This window comes from Paroedura picta, chromosome 12 (genome assembly GCF_049243985.1).
Source record: "Paroedura picta isolate Pp20150507F chromosome 12, Ppicta_v3.0, whole genome shotgun sequence".
In the NCBI taxonomy this organism is placed as follows: domain Eukaryota; kingdom Metazoa; phylum Chordata; class Lepidosauria; order Squamata; family Gekkonidae; genus Paroedura; species Paroedura picta.
The window spans coordinates 50,317,716-50,330,628 of record NC_135380.1 but is presented as its reverse complement, the minus strand read 5'-3'; the positions used below and the strand labels follow the sequence as shown (position 1 = coordinate 50,330,628).

The 12,913-nt window shown below is 49.1% G+C and overlaps 1 protein-coding gene across 2 annotated transcripts in view; it reads left to right on the top strand.

Annotated features, from left to right (window-relative positions):
* The window catches only part of GLE1 (GLE1 RNA export mediator), a 36,446-nt gene that overhangs the window by 13,266 nt on the left and 10,267 nt on the right, over nt 1-12,913 (top strand). For both annotated transcript variants that reach the window (XM_077306470.1, XM_077306471.1), the window contains exons 6-11: nt 972-1,226; nt 2,697-2,943; nt 4,712-4,836; nt 7,460-7,529; nt 9,642-9,784; nt 11,160-11,350. In XM_077306470.1, the coding sequence (XP_077162585.1) occupies nt 972-1,226; nt 2,697-2,943; nt 4,712-4,836; nt 7,460-7,529; nt 9,642-9,784; nt 11,160-11,350 (1,031 nt within the window). The remainder of the gene's footprint in view (nt 1-971; nt 1,227-2,696; nt 2,944-4,711; nt 4,837-7,459; nt 7,530-9,641; nt 9,785-11,159; nt 11,351-12,913) is intronic.

The following is a 12,913-nucleotide window of genomic DNA, read 5'->3' as shown; positions in this document are numbered from 1 at the left end:
AGCAAAAAGAATCCCCAAGGGGTAGGAGGCTCTGCACCATTTTAGCCGGCAATTTGGGGACACCGTTTTTGATTGCTCCCCTCTGCTCCAAACTCTACAGGTAGAAAAATACCACAGCTGTGAGTTGCCTGGGCTAAGGCTGAGAATATTTGTTACCTTATTGCAGCCTTTCTCAATTTTTTTTTTCTGTTGAGAACCCCCTGTAACATTCTTCAGGCTTCGAGAAACCCCAGAAGTGGCATTTTCAGGCAGAATACGGTTGGGAAGTATAGCTGTGTACATGACCCGCTGCCAAGGGGTGGGGGAGGGGCGACTCGGGCCCCGCATATGCGCGGCAGCCCTGTGCAAAACGCACATGCGCAGACCTGCTGCGCCTGTGCGTTTGCGCCCGGTGGGGGCACAAATGCGCACGTGTGGCAGTTGCATGCATGAATGCGCATGGCTGCAGCGCATGCATGTTTGCTCTCCCAGCAGGGTCGCAAACACACGCGTGCAGCAGCTCTGCGCATGCATGTGTGGACCTGGCTCGCATGTGCATTTGCGCCCCTGCCGGACCCAAATGCACATGTGCGGCAGGTCCACGCATGCACATATGCGCCGGTGGTGTGCCAGTGGCGCGCTTCCCTCTCCCCCCTCCCGCAGCAAGAAGCTTGCCCAGCGGTGGCAAGCTAATTGGCCTCTTTGGTGGCCGATTTGCTCGTGGCCTGGCGAGGTTCTCGCTGCTCGGGGGCGGTGGGGAGAGGGAGCCGCTGCTCGCTGCCAAGGCTCTCGCAGCCCAGCACCGGGCCACAGATCGGTGGTTGGGGACCACTGATCTAAAGTACCGTCCATCTTAGACCACTAAGGGTTCTTACCCATTTTAGTACATGAGTATACCAGGCTATAGACTTAACTGGATGGTGCTTTTCATTTTCTCTTCCATTCCTCTACTTCTAAAGCTTGTCTCTTCTCTCTTGCCTGTGCTTCTAAAGCTTCTGAACCGGAAATTGCGAGAAGCAGAGCAACAGCGCCAGCGCCAAGAGGAACTGGAACGCCTTCGCAAAGAGGAGAGCCAGGAGTGTCTCCGGCGCCTCTACTCGATCCAAGAGGAGGTGCTCCGGATCAATCAGCAGATCGGCGTCCATAACAGGCATAAGGATTTGCCTGGGGTCGACCTCTCGGTGTACAGTAACCGCAGCAATCAGATTTGTGGGGAAGTGTCTGGGCTTGTCCGCAAGGCCAGTGAGGTAAAGCGGCTCCGAAAGGACCTTCAGAGCTGTAGGGGTAGAACAGGCAGCTTAGGTCATCTTCTCCAGCTCTCTGCAGTGGTAGAATTCTCTAGACCTGCAGTTGACACACCCGTTGCCATGTGGGTCAGACTACTCTGAATCGAAGGGCCCAGTCTGGGTCCCTTTCTCTTCTTGCCTCCTACTCCATCCCCAATCCATTGCTAGTTTAACCACAACTGGCTGGAGTTGGGTGTTTTCCTACTGTCTTGGACGGGGAATGTAGCAAGTAGCCCAAGCGCAGCCTGGTTCATACAGAATTGGCTAAGGTTGGGCCTGTACTAGCCCAGCCTTCTCTCTGGCCCCTTTCTTGCCATACGGAGGAGCATTTAAACCTGTGCGTGGGAAGCAGTACAGCTTACCAGGAACTATGTTTTTGTCCTCATTTGGTTTCAGCGCTTCCTGAAACTGCTTGAGCAACAAGGCATATTTGCACTGGGATGGTTGATTGGGGGGATGGTTGACTGGTGACAGGCAACATATTTATTTGGTTAAAATATTAGTATTTATTATTAGACTTATTGACTGCTACTCTCAGGCTAGCCAGGTTGTGGCAGTTCACAAGATAATAAAACAAAAAGATCACAAACATAATAAATAAAACCCAGCCCCCCCTCCCCCCAGTAACCCCATCTGACTTCCCCAAATTTAACCTGGCTCCAAGCTTCAAGGTAGGTACCAATGTTTAATTATTTGGATGTTTAAATGTTAATGGTGTGTAAATAGCTTTCTCCCTCTGTGCTGGTCTTTGAATTCTGTGCTCTCAAAATAATTGGCTACATGCATTGAAGGGGGGTGGGGTTTTGTCCACTCTGCCCTTTCCCATCATCCACAGCAGCTAAGCCTAGCTGCGTGACATTGGCTTGCAGCGGGCATCTGTTGTGGAGCTTCCCTGGTGGACCGTCTCTTACTCTAAAGCGTTGACTTTCTCCCTGTATATGCAGCTGCCGTCTCTTTTTGGTTTTTTTAGATGCACTGTTGCTGCCTCAAGAGATGTGCGATGTGGCTTGGCTCGGCTGTCTTGGCAATCTGCAAAACCCGAGGCAGCGTGTCGGAGGCCAGCACCACGGTGCGGAAAGGAGTGACGGCAGTGCACCAGCTGGCGGCTGCACACAGGCCCTGCTCTCCGCGCCGTGGCCCTGGCCCTGGCCTCCTATCTGCCACCTCAGGCTTCGGTGATCGCCAAGGCGGCCAAACCAATCCGAAGCGCGCCTCCCTAAGGGCTGAGACCTGGGAATTGTAGCCTGAAGGCCTGGGTGTTCTATCGTGCTCTTTACTCTGTTATTCAGCCATTTGTTCTTGACACAACACTGTTGGGGAGGCGATGCAAAAGGAGGAAAAGTGGCCATGTAAATGTAGAAACTTTGCCATGATGTGAACCCCTGGTGATCTCCTTGATTCATCTTGTCTCCCCTTCCTGCTTTCTGACAGAGAGGGTTTCCTGCTCAAGTAGACATGGCCTCTGCCGAACAGATGCTCCTGGAAATGCAAGGGTTAATTGCCAGTATGCAGCGGGAAGTTGGCCTCGCCATGGAAGAGAAAAGGAGGCGTGAGGAGGCAGAGGCAGCAGCAGCAGCAGCAGCCAGGGAGAGGCAGGAGGAGTTGCAGAAGCAGGAGCTTGCAAAAGCCCAGGCCCCAAGTCCCGCAAAGTCTGTTGGAGTTAAGTCTGAGGATGCAGGTGGGTTCAGTCGTCCCTCCTTTATTGCTCACTTGTCAGCCTTTCTTGTTGAGAATAAATATTGGTCGTTGTGTTAACAGCATGCCTCCACTAATCATTTTGATGCATCAGTGGATGTAGGCCTGGCATTTGAATGATGGTAGATGGCTTTTTATACAGCCCAAAGCAGCTTATGAACAGCTTGAAAGCCCTGCTGCAGCCTTTTTGTACCTTGCGACTGTAGAGGAAAAAATTATTTTTCACGCTTTGAGGAGTTGCAGAACTGGGCCAAAAGTTATGTCAGCTGGCCACACCTCCCTGACACACCTGGGGAGGATTGAGGGGGAGATCAAAGGCGTTTTGAGGCCTGAGTAGGCATCCAGTCTCTGCCCCCTTTCCCAGGCCTGGGAGCCACACAAGAACACCACGCCCAGGTCAAAGGAAGCAGCCGGTTCCCAGGAATAGTTTGTGGCTGAATACATGAAAGCAGGATAGAGGGGGGAAAGCCAGGGAGCCCTGGTTGGGAATCCCTTCTCTCCTGTAAAAACCAGACCATTGTAGAACATAGTGATGTATTTCAACAATATTCCAGCTCTCTCCGCCAAATGCTAAACAGGAATTTCTTAACGGAATCTAGAAATTTTGATGCCTTTCTTGTCTTAAAGGATGGGGGCGGGGCACTACCAAGACAGTTCTGAAGTTCTCATTTGACTAAACAGGATTCATGAGTTGATCTCAATTCTTTCTAGCCCATTTCCCAGAAGTCTGGGGACTTCCTTTGTTGAGAGCTGTAGCCCAAAACCTGTTTGTAAATCTCCCAAATGGTTTAATGCAAAATACTTTTGAAGATGCATTCGGATTTCAGAAATTTAGCTCTTCTTGAATTTATCCAGGCACAATGGAGCTTAATTGAAGCTGTGTTAGTTTCAGGACCAACGTTCTGGCTAACGGCACAGGTATGACGTTTTATGACTGGCACTGAGCTTTCATTTTAAAAACACACACCGCTGTCTAGTCTTGATAGCCATGGAGGAAAAAGTTAGAGCTCTAGCGCCTGATGAAAGCTTTCAAGCCTCTCCATCCCAGCCCACAATTACACTTTGCTGCGTCCAGGTCTCACGTTCATTCAAACTCTGAGCCTCATGAACATGCGGTGTTGTACAAGTGCCTTCATACCACTTCTGTGGATCAAAAGTAGGGATGGGCACCTCCTGTGAAAATGTGGTTTGGGGCCTGCCTGGTTTGTGAGCCACAAGTTGTCATGAACTTTTAGCTGTCAGACGAACCAGTTGGGTTTCTGACGTGGATGGCCTCCCAGGAAAGTGCTTTTTCCTGGGGGCACTTTCTTTGGGGGACCGTTAACTTGGACCCCATCAATCCATCCCTCACCAGACACGGAGAGCAGGTAGAGGAGAGTCACCTAGAGATCTCCAGTGTGTTTGGTGTCTCCAACTTGCGCAGGATCTGTTTGCCAGTCAAAGTGACCACCAGCACCCTTCAGGTTATGGAATTTGCTTCCGCTTTGCAAAAACCTGTTAGCAGCTTCCCAAAACTGTTCTTGCAGGGTGTCTTTGGTTTTGTAGTGTTCTAAAGCTTTCTGGGGTGCCTAATGTTCACATCTCCAAGTCAAGTTAATTTATACGGTCACAGACCAGAAAGCAGTGAAAACTTTTAGATAATATAAAAATTAAAAATTTTCAGTGAAATTAGCAAAGAGGACATGGTGATAGGGGTTGTAAGTGCTTTATCGTTCTGGGGGTCTGGAACGTTCACATCTTTATCTCCTCAGGCCCTCTCTTAGGGCTTCAGGTGAGAGCAGCAGAGAAGACACTGCAGTGGTATCGGCAGTTGCAGAAAGAGTACGACCAGTGCGTGGCTTCCTTCAGCGGGCTGGCTGACAGCCCAGAGAGCCAGGTAAGGATTCACTGGGGCCAAATGTCATCTTCTCCCTTTGGGAAATTCAGAGGGTTGTTTTTGTCCAATTTCCTACCATGGGATTTATTGATCTCATAGTCCTCACCTTTTCTTAGTCTCACAGTTTCTTCATTGCATTTGACTTCTTGCCATGCAGTTGTTTCCCAGGGCAGGTGGATAAATTTTAGTAATTGTGGGTTTTTTAAAATTGTTTTAGTTTTTACATTGTGGGATTTTTATGATACGATGATCATAAACCGCTGCAAGACGATCTCAAGAGAAACAGGATATAAATCAAATAAATAATAATATTAAGCAACCGTTGCCTTACAAATGAAAAAGGCCAGACAAATCAAGCCATTCCACTTTTACGGACAGGACCGTATGCTAAAGAAGGGAGCGTTTGTATCCATTTAAGGCCAAATTGATTTTCTGCTTGGAATGCTCAGGACTTCTTAGGAGGAAGTAAGGTCCAGCTGAGGATGGCGACCTCATTGATGTACCCCACCCTCCTCTAGTTGTCGGCCAACAGCTGGATCAGCATCTTTGCTTCAACACTTTCACTCTGAAATGTTGCCATTCTTCCGGCAATCAGCTAGTCGTGAATTACCTCTGAGCATGACACGACTCCATTGCCTGTTGCATGACCTGTTGCAACCTGGCAACACGTGAAGAACGCCATTCTGTTACTTTTCTGTGACACTCGCACCATTGCTAAATCACATCCTAGTGCCAAGCTGTGCCTGTTGATGTCCATCCCTTGGTATTAATTCTCAAAACTTACATCTTGGCCCCATTCTGAGCTCTCAGTGTGTGTCTTCTGGGCTCCACCAGCAAATAGTAACACCTGTCCATGAGTAGCATGTTCTATTTTTGTTTTGTTTTTTTCCTTGGCCCTTGGGCTCCTGTCCTAGACCTGGCTTAATGTATCTCCCTTATTGCTACCATCCTATTTCTACTGCCTTTTACTCACTAGCACTGGGACAGTAGGGACATAATGCACAGCTGGCCTGCTCCTTTCCCGCCAGTGAGCCCGGGACCTTAGGCAGGGAGGGGGGTGGCGGGATGGCGCGGTGGGCCTGCTCTTCTAGGTGCACCGACGCCGAGACCTCGGGGGGGAGGAGGGGAAAGGTCACGCCGTGGCGACAACTGATGTGTCGGCCCTGCTCCTTTTGATGCGGGTGAAGGAAGAGTGCAAAAGTTGGCATGAAACTCAACATCAAGAAAACAAAGATCATGGCATCCGGCCCTCTCAATTCCTGGCAAATAGATGGGGAAGAAATGGAGGTAGTGACAGATTTTATTTTCCTGGACTCCAAGGTCACTGCAGATGGGGACTGCAGCAAAGAAATTAAAAGATGCTTTCTCCTGGGTAGGCAAATCTAGACAGCATCCTAAAAAGCAGAGGCATCACCCTGCCAACTAAAGTACGTCTAGTCACGGCTATGGTCTTCCCAGTTGCAGTGTTTGGCTGTGAAAGTTGGACCATAAGGAAGGCCGATCATCAAAGAATTGAGGCTTTTGACCTCTGGTGCTGGAGAAGACTCTTGCGAGTCCCTTGGACTGCAAGGCGAACAAACCGGTCAGTCCTAGAGGAGATCAGCCCCGGACTGCTCTTTAGAAGGCCAGATCCTGAAGATGTAACTCAAATACTTTGGCCACCTCATGAGAAGGAAGGACTCCCTGGAGAAGAGCCTAATGCTGGGAGTGATTGAGGGCAAAAGAAGAAGGGGACGACAGAGAATGAGGTGGATGGATGGAGTCACTGAAGCAGTAGGTGCAAACTTAAATGGACTCCAGGGAATGGTAGAGGACAGGAAGGCCTGGAGGATCATTGTCCATGGGGTCGCAATGGGTCGGACACAACTTCGCAACTAACAACAAGAGACAGACTAACACGGCCACCTAACTTGATCCACGACTTGAGCTATTTTCTTTTGGTGGAAGGAGAGTCCCTGTGCTGTGAGACTCTCAGGAAACAGGCTTCTCTGCTGGTGGAATGGCTCTGCAAGATCCAGACCAGGGTGTGTTCACGAAGAGACTGGACTTCAGTTGATCATCACTGACCTGTAGGGATGATTAGAACTTGGGCCTTAATGGAGAAGACCTTTTCACAGAACTTTTCCCCTGCCTGCAAAAAGGGAAATTCCTGTTTCAGCGGCTCCTGAAAAACATCCAGAATGGAACAAAGATTGTGTCCTGTGGCACCTTTAAGGCCAACGAAGTCTAATTCTGTACATGTGTTCCTTCAGATACATTGAAACTAGGGTTGGTCACTTCAGCCACCGAAGCAGCCAGCAGCGCAGGGGGGCGGGGGGCGGTGCCAGCACACCAGTCAGCGCCACCCCTTCCCCACACACACAGTGTGGTGCTGGTTGCTTCGGCTCAACCCTAATTGAAACCTGAAAAGTTTGCCTCCTATAAATTGAGAAGTCTGCAGCCTGATGCTGGGTGTGATCTCCCTCCCCCCCCCACAAGTGTTTTGGTAAAGCAGTAGGACCGATTGTAACTTCATAGTAAAAAGGGTTTCTTTTTTAGGAGGAGGCAGTCCTTGCCTCCTCCTACAGTGAACCACATAAAAACTCATCCTGGTGCCTGTTGTCATCATTGGTTGTTTTTTCAGGTGAAAAGAATCAGAATGGATTTGCAGAAAGCGGCCACCATCCCGGTTAGCCAGATCTCTACCATAGCGGGTGAGCGCTGACTTCACTTGCACCATGGAAGCCTCCTGGAACTCTTTGCTGCAGCAGCACTTATTGGCCGATGATATGTTTGTCCATAAAGTGCTGTCAAGTCGCAGCTGACTTACGGCGATCCCATAGGGCAGGGGTGGCCCAGCTGTGGCTCTCCAGATGTCCATGAACTACAGTTCCCATGAGCCTTTTGCCAGCATCATGCCCATGGACATGTTCGTCCCCCCATTCTGTAGGGTGGGTTGCCACTGCCTGTCTCTGCATTGGGATCTGGGACGTCCTTGGTGGCTTCCCTTTCAAATACTGGCCAGGGCTAAACTTGCACAGTTTCTAAGATCTGAGGCTGTCCGTAGCTACCCATGTCAGGGCTGCTGATAGAGAACCAGAAAGCACAGGGATGGGCTCCTGCTCTGATCCAGCAGGGCACTTCTGATGACAAGCCCATAGCAGATGGCAGTCTTGACCCCTCTTAAGCAGAATGAATCGAAGTGGCTGTATTTGCCCAAGGTAAAAATGACAACAGCATTTCAGCCAATACCATGGCCTCTGTGCGTGGACCTCAGCTCAGCTGTAACTAGTGGGCATATTTTAAATCTCATAACTTTAAAGTTCTTGAAATCATTTGGGAGTTTCTTCACCCACAAGGTAATCTGGAGTGGCATTCCTGTAGCCCCTGAGCGAGAGAGACGTAAATTCATCTGGGGATGAGGAGGGGAAGGCTTGGTCAGGCTCTCATTCTCTGCCTTTAGAGTACTGCCGGACTTGTGTTTCGTTTTGCTCTAATAGACTAACAAGACGATCCCTCTGTAAAACTCATGTGGTTTCACCCGCTGAAGTTCCGTTAAAGCCTGATGCCTTCTGACTACAAGGTCCTCTGCAGTGGTACAGATTTTGATAATGCGTGAAATAAAATACTTCAAAATAGAGCCTCTCTGACCTAAGTTTTGAAACAGACACATGAAATAGAGCCAGTTCATTGACTGGATAAATCCTGCTTCGAACACGTCAAGCTTGCTCTGGCATATTTTGCTTCCTGATGTGGGCATCCATGCCATAGAGCTGGATCTATTCCCACCTGATCTACAGACATTTGTGGACCAGGAACCACCACTGTCTGAAAAATGATTTTTGATGGGTTCTGCTGGAGAGACCTTACACTGCAAATACCATGTCAGTTTCTCCAGCTTCTAGATTGTTTCTAGGCCCACTTCCAAATGCTTAGTGATGACCTTCAGAGGTCTGCCTGTTGGGGATCAGGCTGTCTGAAACTCTTAAGATCATGCCCTGAGAAATCAGCTTTTCTTCCCTTCCATCCTTAAAAATGTTGTAATGTCACATAAATCTGCTTTATCCTGAATCAGATCACCGGTCCATCAAGGTTAGGGTGATGTACTCAGACTAGCAGGGACTCACCAAGGTCCTTCACATCACCTACTACCTGACTCGTATTGGACCTTCTGACTACCTGACTCTGGGACCTTCTGCATGCCAAGCAGATGCTCTGCTCTGCTACTGAGCCATGGCCCTTGACTTTGCCTGATGCAGAGCTCTCGTCAACTCTGAAACTCATACAGTATTTTATGTCAATTAACTGGATTGCATGGGTGTCATTTTTGGGTTTTGTGTGGACCAGGATGGCTATACGACTTTTATCTCTAAGAGGAATGATAAAGCCCGTTGACACAGGAATGCAAGAGGTCCTAGGCCACTGTTCTAGGCAAGGTCCCTGGAATGATGTTCTTTGGGCAAGGGCGTGTCTGCAGGGGTGGCTGGTATTGCAAGTGGTGTCATTGTCGTGATGTTGGGCATGTTCATTGGGGCCTGGCCAGCAGCAATGAGCCACGGGCTTTGGTCAGCTGGGAAGGCCACTGATCCCCATTGAAGTGGTTGCATGGGTGGAGCTTATCTGTCAGTGGGCGACTTCACAGCGCCCACACAGACGTTGAGATCAGATGTGTTTACTGTCATGGCCTTCGTTGAGAATGGTTGCTGTAGCTGATCCATTCATAAGAATTTGTGTTTTTGATGGGCTACTGTGGTCTGACCATCCATATCTGACAAGTCCAATTTCTCTCTTGAATATTATGCATCCCTCCTCGGTATCCTTCACAGGCTCTCAGCTGAGAGAGATATTTGATAAGATCAATAACCTCCTTTCTGGAAAGTCTGTACATAGCGGTGGGCGCAATATAAGTGTGACTCAGCATCCTCAAGGTCTGGCGTTCGTTTATTTCAAGCTGGCGGAAAAGTTTGTGGTAAGGATTATCCCCCCTTCTCTCTTTCCTTCTCTTTCCACCCTGATAGAAGGTTTTCTTTGTAGGATGTTGTGTTGCCTAGAATCCAGACACAGATTCCACCATGTAGTCTCCATTATGTTCTATTTTCCTGCTCTCTTAGCCAGAACAAGGACACCTAATAAATTGGCCCCTTCCCCACCTTTGAGACTAGTGAGGTGAAGTCGGCACCCCACTTTGAGAGGGCTGCCTCCAACCTTTTTGAGTCTGTGGGAATTTTGAGGAGGGGTGGTGAGCACCACTCCAAAATGGCTGCCTCAGAAAGTGGAGCAAAACCCAAAATGGCTGCTACAAGAGGTGAAGCCAAACACAATATCTCTCCCCCCCTTGCTTGGTCACAGAATTGCAATAAGGGAATAAAAAGAAATGCAGGAAAGTTTAAGGGGAGAGAGAAAGAGAAGGGGGAAATCAGAAAGGAAAGGCCGAAGGGGCAATAGACCCGTGCACTGACTAAGGAAAGTGCAGTAATTTACCTGTTCTCCTGATCTCACGATGGTCGTGGTTGCTACTTGAGAGGTAATCCCTTTCATGTGAATGAGGGTGGTGACCCTTACAGGCCCTGACCCACTTTCTGAAAAGATCCAGGGAAAGTACTGGCTGGTGCCGTGTTGGAGAACCCTCATCTATTCCAAGGACATTTTGAAGCAAAGCTCTTTTTGTTTTTGATGTACCAGGGAGTTACTTGAGTGGAGGCTTCTTTCAGGTGCCTGATGCGTCCTAATTTCCAGGAGATCAAGAGTGGACTCTTGTTTTTTCTTCTTCATTCTCAGACAGATATTTCCCCCTACCACAAGACTTGTAACCTTAGTTTGACTTTTTCTGAAAAGGCTAACAGTGATTAGCACAAAATTGGTTTGCAAACCATGGTTTGGAGGCAATCTTGGCTAGCCACCACCCTTATTAGTCCCCTCAGACATTAAGACAAAACTTGATTGAACACAGCTGAAGCTGTCTTCTGGTGAATCAGATCGCTGACCCAAGGTCAGTATTGCCTGCGAAGATGGGTGGCAGCTCTGCAGAGTCTCAGGCAGAGGTCTTTCATGCCGCCTACTTGTCTAGTCCTGTTAACTCACAATGTCAGGCCTTGAAGCTGGGTACTTCTGTGCGCAAAGCCCTTCCCCATGTTGCCAGTGAAGTTTCCTTAGCTATAATTACTACAACCTTCCTAAACGATCTGTAGCCACTATTACCAACCCCCCATCAAGTCTTCTAGAGCTGTTTTGCCCAGTCCCTCGGGAGCAGGCCTTCCTGTCGGGTGTGGAACTTCTTGTCACCCCGACTTGCCGTTATTGTTAACAAAGGGCTGAAATGTGGTCCTTCCCGTGTATCTTTTCAGAAACAAGGAGAGGAGGAAGTGGCTTCGCATCATGAGGCAGCTTTCCCAATTGCTGTGGTGGCTTCAGGTGTCTGGGAGCTGCACCCCAAGGTTGGAGACCTCATTCTGGCACACCTGCACAAAAAGTGTCCTTACGCAGTCCCCTTCTACCCAGCTCTGAAGGAAGGCACTCCCCTGGAAGAATATCAGAGGTAACTACCGCACTGAAATGTTGGTCTGGGGAGTTCCACCTCCTGGGTTATGCAAGACACTCCTACAGGGGCTCCCCACCTGCTAGGAGAATGGCCTGAGAGGGAAAAGGCTGCTCTTCCCCAGCCTTTCTCAACTTTGAGAAGCCCCTGAAACATGCTTCAGTCTTCGAGCCACCCCAGAAGTCGCATGATTGTGTAGAATACGATTGAGAAGCAGAGCTGTGGACATGCTCACCCGGGGCCCCACCCCCTCCAGGCCCATCATTGGTCATTTGGGGAAGGGGGTGGATTGACATGACCATATATGGTCATATCACAATAAGTGTTTAACAAATTTAAAGCATATATAAAAAAATCAATTAACTCCCACCCATTCAGGAAACTCTTCCAAGGCTGTCAAGAAACCCCGGGGTAGCACAAAACCCTGGATGAAAAAGCCTGCTGCATCCTATATCCATTCCCTGCTCTCTTAACCAGGGCAACCTATTGTAAGTTTGCTCAGCCTAGACATTCTGTGGTTTCTAATACTTCTCCACATCTTTGATGCATCACCTTAGCTAGCTGTTCTGTTCCCACTAGAGCTATGGCAACATTGCTTCCTATAAGAGCTCCATGCTGTCAGTCTGATTAGGCTGAGTCCTAAGCCTTGTGAGACTTCGCAGTGCTCGCTGGAACCACACTTTGGCTCTTACTGGGTTCCAGGCTGTTGCCACTTTCCACCTGGTGGCTGTCTCCATGTCCCCCAAGGCAGTGGTCCCCAACCTTTTTATCACCGGGGACCACTCAACGCTTGACAATTTTACTGAGGCCCGGTGGGGGGGGGGTAGTTTACTCCTCTACTCTCAACCACGGCCCTGACGCTCTCTGATCGCTATGGTCATGTTTAAACATCCCTTCAAAATAAGATACAGACACGCCACAACAATGAACATAAGGAACATTTCATTTTCATGGAAATTTTAACTCATGACAATGACAAATCAATGGGAACCCTGAGCTTGTTTCTCTGCAACGAGATAGTCCCATGTGCGCCTGCCAGATCGTGGATGAAGTAAAGGGCCGGAGGGGGGGGGGGGAGAAGGCGCCCTTCGCCGCCCACCTCCAGTTAGTCGACGGACCACATGTGGTCTGCGGCCCACAGGTTGGGGATCACTACCCCAAGGGACATTCTCTGCAAAGTTCCTTTGCTGGGTGTCTCGGTTGGTGATTGGCAGCAACAGTTAAGGAAAAGCCATGCCCAATGTAAGATAACCCTCTTTAAAAAGGTAAATCTCTGAGATTTTTTTTAATGGCTTTTTTTTTTTTTTTTTTTTTTGCTGTCAAGCTGCAGCCCATATAAAGTGGCCCTTACAGGGTTTGCAAGACAAGAGGCATTCAGAGGTAGTCTGTCATTGCCTGCCTCTGCGTAGCAACCCCACAATTTCCTTGGTGGTTTCCCATCCAAGCCCTGACCAGGGCTGACCCTGCTTTACTTCTGAGATCCGATGAGATTGGACTAGCCTAAGGCAGCATAGTTTGGATGGCATCCTGTACGGGAGATCCCTAGCTTTTCATTGGAGTACA